Below are 17,549 nucleotides of genomic sequence, written 5' to 3'. Positions count from 1 at the left end.
AAAAAATGGTTCATTAATCGATATAAATCGATTGTGTGTAATTTTATAGGAATATCATACCTGCTTACTAACGATGGAGTATGCGTTATTCAAAATTTTATCGAGAATCCTTAAAGTAGCCTCGGCTGAATTTTTAAGATCAGACAGCTCGTCGATGTTGTACTGATAGTGTTCGACTTCTTGAAGTAAACTGATTATTCGATCACCTTCGCCGGGATAGAGAGGTGAACGACGATATTGAAGCACGTCCCAAATAGCCTGTATCGTCGACGATCCATTTGTACTCTCGTATCCGAGCGTCAAGCTACGAAACTGAATACGAAATTTTATTCGCGAAGCCGAAATTGAATTTGCTAATCCGGTTGGCAGTGTATGTCTATACGTATTTTTTTTTTTCACCGATAGTTTTTATTTTTATTTTCACATAACTCGATTGTGTATTCGAAGCTTGCTCGAATAACAGACAAGTGAAATCTCGCGCGAAATAATTTGTACGTATATAAGAGTGAAAAAAAAAAGATAACGTCTCACTTGATTGTAGGGCTGGACGAGGGGCTCGTAGAAGCAGGCCTCGAAGTTGGGCACGTCCCACTCGGACAGATTGGAGCTGCGCATGGAGCAGAGCCGCGTGGCGTGTCGACCCACGAAGCCAAGGGGACAGGAGAGTATGGCCTTGGAGCCGGGGGCGGCCGAGGGCCAATCCCGATTCCAGAGCCGCTCGGCCGGGCAAAGGGGCACGAGGCTGCTGTTGACCGCGTCGACGCGTACCGAGGCGGAACGGTGCGCCACGTTGCACGAGTAAACGGCCGTGTGTCGGGCGTTACTCAGTGTCAGCAAACTGCCCGCCGGGTAAAGGTCCTCCCAGACTTCCTGACCTGGCTCGAGGCGCAGCAGCGCCCGGTTCTTCGACCAGCCGAATCCTATACCGACGTTCTGCATATTCGGCGTCATGCACATCAATCGGATCGTGCTGCCCTGCATTTTCATAGAAAAAAATTCAACTTTTCTCCGCCAAACTCATGAATAATACATTATTATCTTTTTTTTCGTGCGTTTAAAAATAATTCGATTCAGGAAAAATTGATTTTAAAAAAATACATTTTAAAAGTTTAACGCAAGAAAACTAGGGTGCTTGTATTATGAGTTAAAAAGGAAAGTTTGCGAGGCCATTCTTTTCTTGAATATAAATGAATCGAGTACGGAAACGGGTATTACCTTTTCAATGGTGCTGCTCATCGGTAGGACCTTGACATTCGGTTCGTCCTTAATATCTATGTGAATACTTTTGCATTGTTGGACAGTGCGATCGATGACCTGGCACGTATAAAGGCCTTTGTCAAGTAGTACAGCTTTATTCACCGTGAGAATGGATGTGTGGTAGTCTGAACCGTCATTAGGCAGATGTCGGTACCAGATTTCCCTAGGTAGACATAATTTTCACAGCCAGGTCAGTTACTTATTAAAGCTCTAATAAATGCTACATAATATAACATTTAAGCTCCATGTATGTATAAATTTAGAAGCCCGTTCGCTCGTCACCATGATCTCATTTCGACTATGGAGAGCTTGTGATGCCTTACTATTGTATTAGATAAAAAAGAGGAATTGACAAACAAATTGCAGACCGAAAATTATTAATTGAAACATTAATAATGAAACAGAAGTATTGGACTAAAGAAATTTTTATGATTTATCAGTCGTTTATTTAATGTAAAATGTTAACAAATTTGTAAATGAAGCAATGAAGGAAGTACAAAGTAAATAGGTGAAGAATTAATCGCAAAATAAATATCCGTCGAAATTGAGTTCAATATTACAAATCTATCCGTTTTATTGATTTTATCAACGTTTGTTTTACTTAACTTGGAACTGTAATTGAAGAAAAAAAAATTAATTGATTACTCCTTTACTTTTATGCTGTTGGGGAAAGATCGTATTATGCAAAGGTAGTTTTAATTACGGAGTAAAAAAGTGTAAAATATACAATGGGTAATAAAAGGTTGCAAAGAAATTAATTAAATTATAAAATGAAGCTTGCAGTTTAATATAAAAAAAAGTCATGTTACTTGGATAAAGAAATGAATATTCAAAAACAGAAAAAAATTATGGAAAGAGAAAAAAAGGGAGAGCATGGTGTGGCAATCAAAGGGTTAAATAATCTGATTTTCATTTTCTTTTATTTAACGCTCAAAGTGTAATTTCATACCCTGTGCATTTTAGCTGTTGCCAGAGCGAGTACATGTACCCTTTCGTCTGCGTAACGTTTAAACCTCTAGATCTTATCTCGTATATATACTTTTTCTCGCTCCGCTTTTTTGCCTCATCCCCCGACACCCCCTTTTTCTTGTGCTTAATATTTTTCTTATTTGCGCACTACTACTACTGGTGCAGTAGTTTTTTTTTGTCAGAGTTCGATCTTTTTTTTTTTAAGTTCGATTCGGTACGCGCTCGTATTGCGATTTCTTTCAACTATACTTTCTCACGTTCGAAGCAAGAATATATCCTAATCCTTGCTGCTATCTCTTTCCTCTTTGCTACACTCATACGCTTACATATCCGACCTCGAGCGAGATCGCGTTCTACTTGACTGTACGTACTTCCTTGTCTCGTTCCAGACTGTTATTATTCTTATTCTTGTTTTTCAATTTATTTTATTTTTTTCCTCTTTTTTATCTATGTTTATGCACCATTTGATCTATTTTCTATTCTTTACAAAACATTGTGGTTTGGAAAATCATTTTTTTCCTTGTGTAAGATATCATTATTGCTTGTGAAATTTTTTTAGATTCATTCTCAGAACATAAATCCAAAAATTAGATAAAAGCAATTGATTTAAAAAGTGCATATAAGAAACTTTTTGCTTTTATCTAGAAGGGAAATCGTAACAGCGGAGAATGAAACGGAGTGTTTTTACATTGAATTGAATTTGATTGGATTTATTTGTAGAAAAAAGTATATCGACTCACCGAGTTGCCTTACTCATATTTATCAGCATGTCATCTTTGTACCAAAAGAATTTCAAATCTGAACTACCTACGGCTACGCACGATAAACTAAATTGATCCCCAAGTTGCACTTGTCTCTCATTGACTTGATTGATCCTCAGGCTCTGCAAAGTAAAGAAAAAATGGTCGGGTCAAAGTCACATTGAAATGGCCATAAGCTAGTGGTCGCGCAGGAAAGCTCAAGGGTTGCTTATCGACGGGCAGATAGTTTTAGCGGGCGCAAGTTGAGAGTTACGTCGGAGGCATCTGGGAAAAAAGTCGCGGCGAAACTCGAGCAGTACAAGATGGACCGGGGGTAGCTCTCCTTGGCGAGCAGATAATCGAGTTTCGCGTGGGAGCACACGTACGCGTCGCATATTACGGCCAGGCCAGAGCCTCGACCCAAAGTTTCTCCGAGCGGATTTCGTATGGCGGCGGCGGCTTCGGCTCCATTTGCCCCGTAATCTGGCCAAGTCTGTGACTTGTGATCGGCACGTGCCACTCGCGGCAGGGGCCATAATGCACACCTCAGCCTATCCACCCTCTTGCCCCATACCCACCTGCAGTCTGAGGGCCGACTTTTGCTGCAAGGCCAAGTGCGTTGGCTCCAGAAATAAGCTGCCGAGTCGACGTCGCTGAACCAGCTGCTTTAGCGCTCCTTGTATCTTCTCTTCGTCTCGAAGCTCTCCCGTTAAATAGAAATTTACTTCCAAGTCGGCTCTGCACAGACAAAAACATGACAATCAGCCTAAAATTAAATTCAACGATCGCGTTTATACGATTATATACAGCGCTAAAAAATATATTCCTCGAGCAGCTTTGTGTTCTTTACGACATAATAAGAAAATCTTGGCAAGCGAAAAATAACCAGTAAAAGTCCTGCGGATCTTGTGCGCCAGTAAATGGCTAATAGTTAAATGCAACTTTTTCTCATCAGGAATGTATAGTGCGTGTTATTTAATTAAATACTCGCGTGTGTGAGCGCACATATACGTGCGCGAGCGTGGGTACGTGTATTGGTGCGCAAAAAGAACGCGGCGGAGTCGGATGAAGTGTAGCTCTCGCAAAACCCAGACTGCAGCTGCTTTTTATTCTCTTGTTTTAGCTCTCGCGGGAGCTTTGCTCTTTGTCGAAGCCGGGGCTGCTGCCTCTGCTACGGCCACTGCCGAGCTCGCTGCTGCTGCCGCCGCTGCTCAGATTTGCTTTGCGCATGAGTTTCAGCTGATTGAAACTACGGCTACGCGCACGTTCGGTCTCTCCACTGCCCATTTGCCTGTTTCTTTTTTTTCCCTTTTTTTTTTTAGCTACCGGCTAAATCGGACGAGTAAGACTTTTTTACGAGCTCTCCGCGCGCGGCGTCTCGTGCGAGTAGCTCATGTTGTATTTATACGGCAATTGTCATCGTCAATAATCACGCAGGCAACGTCTCATGGTGAAATTCTCTTTATCGCGCGAGATGTTGTTTTCGAGGACACTGAATTTTTCAAACTTCGCTCAAATATTTATCGGAGAATGCGAAAAATTTGTAAATATGTACATGAAAAATTGACAGTCTTACGTGATACTGGAAATTTGCAGGTCTCTCAAAGTCGCTATGTCAAATTCCTCCAGGTACTTGCTCAACTGCAACAAAAGCAATTTTTGCAAATAAATTATCGATTCACTTTGTTCATGCAAATAAGAAAGAATACACGTTGTAAAATTTGAATATTATCCAAACATCTCTGGAGCATATGCTATAGTATTATACATGTGATATTTTACGTGGATATAACAAGTATACACGCAGTTGCTTTCCTTGAAATTTACGGCATGCGGCTATATATTTGTACCCTTACTTTGCATTTTGAACTTTTCCTTGGGGATTTATATCTCGCGCGATACTTGCTCCGCACGCTGAGCATGTTGTGTAATATACTTGCTGGATAAAACTTAACTTATGAACATCTTAAACGATTTTTGAAACCACAAACTTTGATTTTCTTATTTAGATTATCAAATCAAATATTCCATAATATTTAATATGCTTTGGATTAGAACGTAATAGTTAAACTTGTATGTATCGTGCAACTTGTTAAATATTACTTGACTTACATAATGTGATTTATAACTTCATCAAATCCCACTACAATTTTATAAACTATTTACTTTAATGTTAACGAATGGGTTTGATTGTTCTGGGGAAAATTCGTACACGACATTTTTCATACTACCCCTTTTTTCAACCCTTGGGTTGAATGAAAGTAATTACAATTTTTGTTTGTGCTTGTAGCTGATTGGATGATAAAGAAATCTCTTGTGGGCAAAAACTGATGAAAAAATTCAACGATTGTAATAGGCTAAGAAAAGAGCAGGATTATCTTGAAAAATGATATTGAATAAGGAAAAACTACAAGTGATACGAGTCAAAGATACAGACGCTCTCTTTATCATCAATACTTCCATGATTTTCGACGTAAAGGGCAATTGTAGTGCTATCTACATAAACAACTGATTGGCCTTTTACACAAATTTTGATTAGCTTTATGTCATCTACGGATATTTTCAACGTTAAAGAACTTGATTTTTTATGAATTATCAGGTACAGATGATTCATATGAAATAAAATAGATTGCGACCTCGGTCTGCTATTCAATCATAAAATTTATTTTGAAATGTTTAATACTCCCGCAAATAAAAATGTATTTGAGATCGTCATTTTTGAAATATAACTGGTAAGTTGATTGTATTGACATTTTTTAGTAATGTACTATGAAAAAATGAAATAAATCCCACGACTTTGGTAGCGATTGAAGTTTAATTGAAATACATAAAGTACACTTTTTGGTTTCAGAGTATTAATTCGCGAGTTGAATTGATTGTATCGCGAGGGTCGAGTTTCCAATCATGGAATTTAACTGTCATTTGGTTTATCACTTTTATTATATACGTTAGCTGAAATATCAACTAAGGTTTTAATGAAAGCATATTAACGCAATTATGGTTTGACAATTTCATTAAATTTCTCTGTGTACGATCGAGTATTTCGGCGGTTAAATGGATAATGGAAAAGCGATTTGCCTTCTGCAAAGTGATGAATTATAATCATGACACCATCAATAAAAGCCAACGCGAAACGATTTCGGGCAACAATGTGGAAATTCGTTGAAGGATTGGCGCCGCGCGTCGATGTTTTTCGGGAGTAGCCCCCAAGTCAACGTTCAAGACACGTTCTCTTACGACAGACAATGCAGCGTCATCATCTGCTTTATGGCCCACGATACCTATCCCTTAAGCTGAGACAGCAGTTTGATGCTACGGTTGCTTACAAGAGACAGGTATACCGTGTCAGTTTCTGCGATTACACCGCAATTTCCACATATTTTCACGAACAAAATTCAAAATCTAAAAGCAATGATAAGGATTAAAGTTTAATGGCTAGATACCAAACGTTTATTGAGGGTTTAGTATACTTTTTATTGTTTTGCAAGAAGTATTAGTAACTGAAATTTATAACAATCCTCTCTTAAAATAATGATGACCCTAAAAGTGAAGCCAATCTATTCGGCCTCTGATTGGTCGACTGACTTTTGACTCGAGTCGAAACATAATAAAGTGACATCTACGGTCAAAATAGCAACTTTTTCGAAACTGACTGAAAAATGTACGCGCGCGAAGCGCACCTGAAAGTTACTAGTATCTTATAAGTAAATTGAAATTTTTTACAAGATAATAAAATATTTGAAGTTCTTTTTGTATTAGTATCAAGAAAATTTTTCGGTTAACGCAATTGTTCTAGATACATAAACGTTATATTTTTTATTGAATTAATATTTATGATCTCTCGATACTTTTTTGAACGTTCAATTCAGATATGGAAAATATTATTTTCTCCAAACCTCATGCAAAGAGATTTGCATAATTGCACACAGGTATATTAAAATATTCTACCCGAATAAACTTTTATCTTAAAATGTGGATAAATTAAATCTAATTCAGCGATATTGAATTTCAGACTGGCAGCGTGGTTTTTTAATGGCGAACTTTCGACATTTTCTATTATTCAACTGTGTAAATTAATTATCTTATTCCGAGTTGAATAATCTAAACTGCCAAGACCATAGCCAATTGAAAAGTCATAAAGCTTTTCTACTTTAAAATAAGTTTGTTCCTAGTCAACTGTAAGCACGCCCGCTGCTTAATCCGTCTACTTTGTCTTTGTAGTCGAGGCAGTGCTTTTTCCCCTCGCTTTCTCACTTATATATACGCAACTTTTATGAGAAGATTTTCACGGACTCCTTTCAGCTGGAGCTTTTTTCGCGTCTATGCCAACCTCATTTTCGCCGCCGGTATTGCTTTTTTACTATACACTCATTCTCAAACAAGACGAGTCAAAAGTGCGCAGATATCTCTCGTAACACTATTTTACTATACTCAAGTGGTTATACAGCGGCTGGCATAGAAAGTTGGCTAACTTTGACAATAGACCATAATGTGAATGCAAAAGTGTGAGGGTGTGCGCGTGTGTGTATGTGTGTGTTTTCGCGCGCATGCCAGGGACTTTTGACATTATGCAATTTATGGCCGGTGGCGAGTGGCTGCAGATGCAATATTTTTTAGCTTCTTGTTTTACGTCGTTGATTCAGCTCTGATAAATGGAGATTTATATCATCTCTTGTAGAATCTTTTGTAACCTTCAATGAGTTCTGAGTGCGGTGAAATGCTGAAAACCGGTCTTATCGATTGGGAATTTTTCAAGATTTTTTCTTTTTGAGCCGTGCCGATGATTTGAAAAAAAAAATATCAAGAGGCAAAGATTATCGATGGAAGATATTGCATTTTTCAGTCGAGTGGCTCGTTACGCTAAAGTTTTTTGATATTACCAAACTTGAGTCTTTCAACGCATCAAAATAAAGGTTCTATTATTATGCAGTACGCCACTGTTATCGTAAAGTGGAAAGTAGTTTGCAACGCACATGTTACAGAGCAAGCTCAAGCATCATGTGTTACCTACGTTACCTAAAGAACTTCAATTAAGTTTCAATTGAAACAAGCATCAGCCTTATCGTTAATAGTAAAATTACATTTTCACATGACCTTCCGTCTTGAGCACTCACGACGCGGGGCTTCAAAGTTTTAAAAGTTGTGATAAGCGACAGCCATAAGTCAAATTAATTACATTCAATTCGCCTTTTTCTCTTCTCGAATTTTCCATCGACAGGAAATCTTTTTAAAAATCGAACAAGTTACCTGTGAGTCTGAATAAGGTGCAATGCGCTGAAAAAGAAAAGCTGATCCCATTTTATTCGCTCGTGTCGATAAATCGTAACCATCAATAAGGGGCTTGAAAAATGTCCTCGCACAGGAGCGCTCGCGCGCGCCCATAGATGATTTGCATGAGAGACATTTTTTTCTCCAAATATTTTCAAAAGTGCTTCACGTTAGACATTCTACAACTATTTTTTTTTTCGAGAGTTATAGTGCAGATTTGACGTCTGCTTGCACGCCTGCTGCAGAGAAGAAAAGATTATTGGATAATGTCTCGCTACTTGTAGCAGTGCTGCCGCTGCCGTTTCCTTTTATGGTTTACAGGCACTGCCGTTCGCGTATAAAGTATAACGTGTACATTTGTGCAACTGCGAGGCTGCGTGTGTATAATATGAGAAAAGAGCGTCTGTACGTGTGTGTGTGTGTATGTGTGGATGTGTCGACGCCAGAGAGAGTCCTTACACGAAATATTTCGGAGGGTTTTACTTTACTTTTTCCCGCTGATATGTCACCGAAAGGAGGCGAGAGACGAATTGTTTTTTCAAAATCACAAATTTTCTTTTTGACATGCCGACTTTTTATTCACCTGAATATAATATTTTTTTATTCTGTGCGATTCACCACATCGTTTCTTTATTGTTATTCAAAAAAGCTGTCGACATGTTCGCATTGCTGGTGATGATATTATGTCTTTTTCTTTGCAGTCTTCATTGTTTAGCACGATCCTTTTGTGAGCTAAGGTCAGTAGTCTTTTTTTAAGAAATTATTAAGTTATTTCAAAACTTGATTCATTTAAAAAATTCAAATAATCGTCAAACATTCAGCCTTATAGATAATTGTCGAAAGCTTTGAGAAAACACACATCAGACCACTTAATGATCAGCTCGCAGAAACCACGTTTGACTTATGTACGATTATTTTTATTTCACTACTTGTAGATTAGTAAATAAAGGTACTCGCCATCTAGTGGTAGATGTTTAAAGTAGGATCATTGTATTTTACACAATCATAAAAGCTAATGTAAATGTATTTTAAAACATTTCAGATAATTTTTTTTATCATTAGGCCATTAATGGTGTTTAGCCATTACAAATTTTTGAGAAATTCATTTTCATCATAACCGAAGTAGATGCAGTTTGTTTTGATTCGATTCGATGTCTCTCATTTTCGAACTTACGACAGTGATAACTCGTACAGATGGCAAAATACGTTTTCATTGGTGAGATAAAAATGTCAAGTAATCATTGAACCCGAACAATATAATTATTTTACCGGTATTACAGATGTCACCAGGTGTAAGTTACGCGTCATTGTAAAATTGTTACTTCACAAAGTACTCTAACGGATAATTTTATCTTTCTATCCTGTCTGAAGGGTAACAAATTTAATACGTACGAAATCGTAACAAACGGAAATAATGATGGGGAACTTAAGTTACCTTGAGCTCCTGGGGGGGGATTCGTGTCGATTGTTCGATTCTGTCGATATAACGAGTAAAATCATTACATAAACTGCGAGTTTATTTTCAATTGTTGTCGAATCAATCAGCAACTCTTAATGTCAACAGTTTGCGCGCGAACGAGCGACGGGGGTATATTGTGCAACATAGCGGTTAAATTACCTTCGTTCGGGATCGAAAATATATATTTGCCCAAGCTATTATTTTCAGCGTGCGCAAACACACACACAGCCAACACAGCCAGCCAGTCGAATATCATCAATATTTATAAATGGCTAAAATGCGTCTTCATATTCGGCTTATCAGCTCGTTTTGCGAAAATACGTACTCGCATGCAGGTGGGCGATAGAGGAACGCGCGCGCGCGCGCGCGCACGATCCCCTCCCCCCTATACCGACTAAAGTACTGCAGAAAAAAATTCGACAACAATTCAAATAAATCCATCGAGGCATTGAAAGTGCAAATCGTAGTTTTTACAAGTATACGTATATATAGAGAGAAAGAGCACACACGTACGCGTAATGCCAAGTATGTGCCGGAGCAGTTTTGTACAGCAGGCGACCGTATAGGTACCTTATATACACACACGCTACATGCGAGGATATGGCAGAGAGCATGCCTGCAAAATAAAGCAGCTCAAAAAAAAGGAAAGGAAAAAAAAAGAAAAAAAAGGGTACACTTTCCTAGCAACGCCCACGCCGGGTAGTAGTAGTAGTAGTAGTAGTAGTAGTAGTAGTAGCAGTAGCAGTACGCACTGAAATTCAATGATTTTCTCGAGGAATCGTGCAGCTAAGCGCCTATAACCTTCCGCGCTATTCTGTACAACTGCGTCGATCGATCGCGTATCGTTAGAGGATTGCGTTTCGTGTCGCTTGCATAAATTCGCTCTCTAATCTTTCGCTCGTTTGCCGTCTCAATGGCAAAGAACTGTACTCTCTTTCTCTGCTCTTTGCTCTCTCTCTCTCTCTCTCTCTACCGCCCGATTCACGTTAAAAGCTCCTATACTCGCGCACAGCCAACTACCCTAAAAAAAGGAAAACAATACTGATGACGGCTGAATTTGAATATCAACCGAGGCCAAAGCCATTTTTGCGCGATTAGTCGGATCGCGTATAATTAAACGATATAGAGCTCTCTTGCGCATTTTTCGTTCGACGCATCCATTAATTATTAGCATTTTACAAATGTTTGGACTTACTTATGCGCGTGTTATTCGGTTCTCTGCGGGGCGCGCTCGCGAGAAGGCAGACGCGCGCACTCGCGCGCCGAATACATCTTCGGAATGAGAATTCCGCCGCTCATGGTAATTTTACGAGTTACACACGCTTCCCGGGCTCCGTTCTTTGTTATATTTGAATAGTTTTTAGGTACTCTCCTATGGAAAAGCCGCTGGGTAATGCGGGCAAAAAGGAAAATCGAATCCTCGTAGTTAATGTATATGGCCCGCGAGACTATAGACGTGTGGCGCGCGCGTGTACGATATATATGCTGCTGCTAAAACATTTTTCCAGCCCTGCATAATTACCATGCCTGGCCTCCCCCCGCCGCGCTATGCAATGTCATTTCAACTTTTTTCATTACAATAAAAGCGCACATAAGGTATTCGTACGTCACCGGTTCATTTTCATTAGGACAAATACGCAGAATAAATTTCGACGCTTAGCGCGTGCATTTTGGGGGGGGGGGCTGTACTTTTGATAATAATGTAGGTCAAAAACTGCTCTCTTTTTGCAACATCTTTGCGAAGTTGATATTTCAATTAAACGGAACGAAGTCGTAGAAGTCGAAGTCGGTTCGGATATCTCGCAATGTCTCGGTACACCAGACTCGTTAATGAGTCTCGGAGCAAACCCGTCAACTTCTTCCTACAACAAGTAGCAAACAGAAACGTGTATCGTGGATTCGAGATATTAATTTAAGCCGCGCAGCGTAGTATAGTAGCGGCAGCTATACGACGCGGTATATGGGCAAATCTCCAGTGCATGGCCGTCTTGTGATATCCTGAAATTACGCGCAGCCCAGTGGAAATTACATATAATCGTAAAGTATAACTTATATATTTTCGAAACTTTCATTAATTTATAGCACCGATTTCTCTTCTATTCTCAAAGTTCGAGTTCATGCATCATCGCAAAAGACGGGAATTTCCATATTTTCACAGCAATATTTGGAAAAAGTAAAATATGGAAACGTGCATTATTTTTAGAGCAATTGAATTGGAAATTGAATACGTAAAAGGTTATAATTCTATTTGCCTTTTACTGTAGCATTAAAAGTATATCAAATCGTGAAACAAACTCAATATCCCAATTTTCTTGATGATATTTCAATTTTAGTACTTTTGAAATTTTGAAGCTTTCTCCTTGAAATATTTTGAACATCAGATGTGCTTTTATGAGATTATCTTTAAATGTTTAGGTAAAAGATACACTTATATAAGTGTATATAATATAATAACATCGGTACCGAGATGGATAAGTATTTGTACACCTATGGAATTATTATATACAATTACTTTGACTTTACTACTTGCAGATTTACAAATAAAGGTATACGCCATCTAGCGGTAGGTTCGGGTTTTAAATATTATTGAATCTTCATACATTTTTCGAGCAACTATCGTCAAAATTAATTCAGTTGTAATACATGGCTTTTCAACCAAAATGTTTCAATTTAAGTAAATAAATTACACCGAAACTGCACCGTACGTTCTTCGTTCTTTTCAACTGAATTTGGAAACGAAAAATGGCAAGTTTCAGAGCTGCGCATTAAGTTGGCAATTTCGTTGGAAAATGATCCAAAGCGACTGGGTTCTGGAGATTTGCCCGTATACGTATATAAATGTATATTATTATTACAGGGCTTTGAAAAGGAAAAAGTACAAGTGGCACGAAGTTACGTCGTACGATGATTTTGAGTTATTACAGGACAGTTTTCGTGCTCGGCGGATTAATTTGTACGGACGTGTACCGCGCGCCGTTACGCGTATATATATACCTTGCGAGCACAACGCGCGCAGATGTACATACAATGCGGGTATTAGTAAAAAGGTAGAGGTAGAGAGCGTATATACAGGGTGGGGAATAAATATGGAAACCCCTAGAAATTTCGCAGAATAAGTTGGGAAAAAAAATCAAAAACCTCATATCCTACGTATTTTTTCACGGGGAATCCAATGGTGACCTTGAATTTGACCTTGAACATGACCTTCAAGCTCCAGCGACCCAAAAATCGATTTTTCAAATGTAACCCCCATTTTTTATTGCAGATTTGAAAAGAGCACAAAATTTCACGTCAAAATGTATGTTTTGTTTTTTTTTTCAAGGTCATTTTAAGGGCGTTACAGAAGCGAATAAAACCCCAATTTAACCTAAAACTAAGTTCAAGTAAGGGCTTTTTTTCTCATTGTACCGCCTCCTAAATGACCTTAAAAAAAAAAAACAAAACGTACATTTTGAAGTGAAATTTGGTGCTCTTTTCAAATCTGTTATAAAAAATGGGGGTCACCGTGCGAATAATCGATTTTTGGTTCACCGTAGAGTATAGGTTATGTTCAAGGTCAAATTGAAGGTCACCATTGAAAAGAGTGAAAAATTTTACGTGAAAATATGTATTTTAATTTTTTTTTTTAAGGTCATTTAGGAGGCGGTACAATGAGAAAAAAAGCCCTTACTTGAACTTAGTTTTAGGTTAAATTGGGGTTTTATTCGCTTCTGTAACGCCCTTAAAATGACCTTGAAAAAAAAAACAAAACATACATTTTGACGTGAAATTTTGTGCTCTTTTCAAATCTGCAATAAAAAATGGGGGTTACATTTGAAAAATCGATTTTTGGGTCGCTGGAGCTTGCAGGTCATGTTCAAGGTCAAATTCAAGGTCACCATTGGATTCCCCGTGAAAAAATACGTCGGATATGAGGTTTTTGATTTTTTTTCCAACTTATTCTGCGAAATTTCCAGGGGTTTCCATATTTATTCCCCACCCTGTATAGCTGCGAACGAGAAATGACACAAAAAGCCGGCACATACACGCACACACAGACATAGACACGGACAGACGCGCACACATACGTGCCTCGGGCACACACTTGTCGCGCGCAGCGCTGGTGTGTTGTGGAGCTGCTCGTGATATTAAGACGCCATAACCATATAAAATGTAAATTCAGGAGAGAAGGAGTGCGAGTGCGAGTGCGGATCGTGCGGGTGAGAAGCAGCAGCGGCAGCGGCAGCAAGCGAGGCTTGTATCTTTGCTCGAGCTCCCTCGACTCATCTGTTAATCCGTCGGCAGTATGCAAAACGTTCGCCGAGTAGCTGCTGCTGTACGTATTATGGCGCGCGTTCCGGCTGCATAGTCGTACGTTAATGGAATATATCGCGGAAAGGAGTATAAGCGTAGATTGTGTGTAGCCTCGGCGTACGCGCGCGCGCATGTATCACATTTTAACGCGGCAATTGATGTACTTAGCTATTCTCACCGAGTGCGGAATAATGCTATACACGCGCGTGTGTGTGTGCGTAGCTGCGAAGCTACGCGGATAAAACGTGAAAGCACATGGGCGGCGGCGGTGTAGTAGTAGTAGTGGTAGTCGCAAGCTCAGCGCCACTTCCGACACGCGACACTGCCTACACCATCTACTACTACCATGTAGGTATGCAGGTATCGCGGATCAGCGTTACACAGAGTGAGAGACAGTGAGGCCTCTTGCCGCGCCAGAGAGTGGATTATCTCGTACACCTTCGCCTTCGGCAGTCGGCTACCTACCTACCTACCTACACACTACACACAACTACGCATAGATACACTGCAGCCGAGCTTTAACTCGATGAGCACGCGCGGCTACATGTACGATTCAATGCCGAGAGACTGTGCGGCGCAGAGCGTCGTAGATTAAGCCGCAGCAGCACCGAGCGACCGAGTACAATTCCTCCAGAGAGAGAGAGAGATTCCTGGCGCGCCTATACACAGCCGCAGGGAGCCGCCACCACCACAGCGGCAGCCTCGTGCCTCCGATCTACGCAGATCTTCTGCGTGTATGTATATACGCGTGTACACAACAGTTCCGTCTCGAGACATTATGTGCGTGTGTTTGCTAAATGGCCGACGCGAGTACGAGCCATTCACGCGGACAAATCGTCCGGCGACAAACGAGCCGCGATTCATCGATTATGCCTTCGAAAGCTCGCGCACGTGTCATCTCGTTACACGAGCACTGCGTGCGTCTTCCGCATTTTCACTTTGTATATAATTATTAATTCACTGCGGCTCCGAAATGTGCAGTCTATATCGATGATGCGATATCGAGTCAATCGCCGAATTACTCGTCGATATTTGAAATATCCGTATACGCGCTCCGTGCGTATACGCTATATAATATATGTATACAACCGGAAACACGTCATTACCAATGTTCTATTTACCAAATAGTATAATATGCCGTATTTATCACGCCTAGCTCAAACGCACGCGTAATTTAGCCGACCCGCGCACGCGCGCCTCCATTTATCACGGTGATCTGTGACGTCTATTATTATTGTATGGCTAACCATTATTCAACGCGGACGAGCGTTCCCGATAGCGAATCGCCGATTGTGTATTTAGATAACGCGAGCGAGATGTAAATCCGTAAAACAATATTCCCGCGCAACGACGTCTGTATCGCGTACTCTCTATGCGCGAGCGTGACTTATGCGTCCGAGCGAATCAAAAAGTCGACGCGCTGCGGCCGCACACACTTGTGACGCCTCATTTTCGCGCGCGCGCGTGCAAAATTCAACGATTATTCTCATTAAAGCGCAAAACTTTGACGTGCCTGCGGAATTTTTCACCGCGCGCGCGGCTGCTCGCAACGATGAAAATTATATTCTTCGCCCCGGTGTAAATGCCACTCGACTTATTTATTGATATTTAATCGAGAATTCATAAAAGTATTTCCCAACCTTCTCGAAACTTACGGAGATTAAAAAACTTGAGACTTGATTAAGAGAAGAGCCTCTAATTAGGACTTTTTTTGTTGCGGGTAAAACTTTGAATTTACCAGTCGACTGCGCGAGGAAGCGAGCGCAAAATCTATATCCTAATGAATGCGAGGATTGCAGCCAATACCAAACTGTAAGATGGGCTTGTCTGTATACTCGATTCCAAGGGCTGCGTATACACTCGGAAAGATGTAGGGCGCGGCAAAGGCGGTAACGGCTCGCCGAGTCGTTACGTACAAATAGCCTCTCTCGCCGGAGCTCGAGAAGAAGCCGCTAACTCTCCTTCTTTTTTCTTCTTCTCGCTGTTGGGCTCGGGCCGGGCATATAATGAAAGAGCGGCTACAGGTATAGCTGGAAAAAAAGTTGAAAGTACGCGGATGCGTGCACGCGTCCTGTAGGTATGCAGTGGCTGCGGGCGAAATTACGCCCTTGGCAGCCCCCAACGGTCCGCGAGCGTATTCTGCTCGTGCCTTTACCATAGTTCGCTTCGCAGCCCGGCAAGATTACGCCGTTTTTCTCACTCCTGAAGTAGTCGCGCGATCCAGAGCTTATACTCTCTTCTTCGCCGATGTCTCCTCCAGCTGCAGCTCTTCTTTTTCCGACCCGATACCGGCCAGCTCGTTTTTCCCCCGCCGGCATCCGTACTGCTTGCTACGAGGACACGGGCAAAGTCTCCCTATATCAGTCGCGCGTATACCGAGACGGAACGAAGGAGAGAGAAGAGTCAGCGCGCATTGGCCTCTTTTTTCGTCGGTTCCGCTCGCGCGTCTATAATATGTAGAGCGCGCCATGATTCTCGGGCCTTTTACAAGCTGCGCCGCAGATGGAATAATAAAGGTAAATGACGCTGTGTAGCTCGTTTGAGAAGGAAGCGGTCGCGCTCCGGCGCCGGTGAGAGCCGGGGCTTCTTTTTTAATTACTTAATTTTGCGAGCAGCTCTCCCTCGCGCCCAGCTTTTATATTCTCGTATTCTTGCTTCTTTTTTTCCCTTTTAATTTTTACTTACTCTCTCTCTCGGTTTGTATGGGCGAGTAAGCTCGCACAAGCCGGTATCTATTGCTCTAAGTAGGCAGTTACCACTTAAACGCGAAGCGCACACGAGCCATATTATGCGCGCATACGAAGATTAAGCAACTAGGTAAGCGCTACAAAGCGCAAGAGTCAGCAAAATTTTCCGCTCCCCCGCACGCTATGTATAATGAGAGAAATTGAATACAAGACAAAGAGTTTCGTCGAGTCGAGTCTCGGAAAATTAGCCATACGTTTCGTGGGGGGAGATGGAAGGCAGCTCGACACGTGTACGCGGGGATTTGCTGTGCAAAGCGATGACACGGCTGAAAATTCGCATATAACTGGTGGCGCGCGGCTCGTCGTCGCTCTGTCGCGCGTATAGCTTTCGAACAAATGAAATGCGCCTCCCGAGACTATGTATGATTTAGGAGACAACTATAAAATGTTTGCCGCGCTGTTTAATAGTCATTTAATGGCACGGAAAGCGGCGAGCGAGCTGCTCATACAGCAGCAGCAGCAGCAACAGAGCTCGAGCTCAATGGCTCGTGGTTAATCAAAAGCTGCTACTGTGGCAGATGCTTCGGCTTGGCCAATAACTGACGTAGACATGCCCGGTTTGGTTCGTGGCCGCCGCCGCCGCTGCTGCTGTCTTTTCGCCTAATCGACGCGTTTCGCTATGTTACTTTTTTCATACCCTTCTTTTATATATCGTTCTCCACTCATTGATATTGGCGCGCATTTTACAAAAATTTTCAATTAATTTCATCAACGGAATTCTAAAGGGATGAATTCTTCGAAAATAGGTAACATCGTGAAATGCTTATTGATCCTCATTCTGCTGCCGCCTCCAAGTTCCTTTCATTCCAGTAATGT

The 17,549-nt window shown here is 40.9% G+C and overlaps 1 protein-coding gene across 1 annotated transcript in view; it reads right to left on the bottom strand.

The window, feature by feature from the left end:
• Positions 1-17,549, bottom strand: part of LOC106653278 (titin) — a 40,106-nt gene that overhangs the window by 858 nt on the left and 21,699 nt on the right. The window contains exons 6-11 of the mRNA XM_023460030.1: positions 4,543-4,607; positions 3,545-3,704; positions 2,967-3,109; positions 1,216-1,420; positions 532-975; positions 61-312 (exon numbers count right to left, since the gene is read on the bottom strand). Coding sequence (XP_023315798.1) covers positions 61-312; positions 532-975; positions 1,216-1,420; positions 2,967-3,109; positions 3,545-3,704; positions 4,543-4,607 — 1,269 coding nt within the window. The remainder of the gene's footprint in view (positions 1-60; positions 313-531; positions 976-1,215; positions 1,421-2,966; positions 3,110-3,544; positions 3,705-4,542; positions 4,608-17,549) is intronic.

Source organism: Trichogramma pretiosum, unplaced genomic scaffold (assembly GCF_000599845.2).
Source record: "Trichogramma pretiosum strain Unisexual culture from Peru unplaced genomic scaffold, Tpre_2.0 scaffold60, whole genome shotgun sequence".
Taxonomy (NCBI): Eukaryota; Metazoa; Arthropoda; class Insecta; order Hymenoptera; family Trichogrammatidae; genus Trichogramma; species Trichogramma pretiosum.
Note: the sequence above shows the minus strand (reverse complement) of the source record. Positions and strands in the feature narration are given on the sequence as shown.